Source organism: Haliaeetus leucocephalus, unplaced genomic scaffold, assembly GCF_000737465.1.
Source record: "Haliaeetus leucocephalus isolate CR32 unplaced genomic scaffold, Haliaeetus_leucocephalus-4.0 Scaffold273, whole genome shotgun sequence".
Taxonomy (NCBI): domain Eukaryota; kingdom Metazoa; phylum Chordata; class Aves; order Accipitriformes; family Accipitridae; genus Haliaeetus; species Haliaeetus leucocephalus.
The window spans coordinates 6,297,032-6,297,279 of NW_010972709.1; the positions used below are offsets into that span (position 1 = coordinate 6,297,032).

General features: G+C 52.4%; 1 protein-coding gene across 1 annotated transcript in view; it reads left to right on the plus strand.

Annotated features, from left to right (window-relative positions):
• The window catches only part of PMEPA1 (prostate transmembrane protein, androgen induced 1), a 45,950-nt gene continuing 45,702 nt past the window's right edge, over positions 1 to 248 (plus strand). Inside the window, exon 1 of the mRNA XM_010569595.1 lies at positions 1 to 141. Coding sequence (XP_010567897.1) covers positions 39 to 141 — 103 coding nt within the window. The 5' untranslated portion in view covers positions 1 to 38. The remainder of the gene's footprint in view (positions 142 to 248) is intronic.

The window sequence follows — 248 nt, forward strand, 5'->3', positions numbered from 1 at the left end:
TTTTTTTTTTTTTTTTTTTTTTTTTTTTTTTTTTTTAAATGTATAACTTAATGGGTCTGAACAGCACGGCCGTAGCTATTCAGCCCAATGTGTCCTGCACATGCAACTGCAAAAGGTCTTTGTTCCAGAGCATGGAGATCAGTAAGTACTCGCCCTGCTGCTGCCGCGGGGCCGGCCCCGACTTCCCCGGGCGTGAACGCGAGTGGGTGCGAGGGTGCGGGTGGGCACGGCGGCTCCGGAGCTCGGCG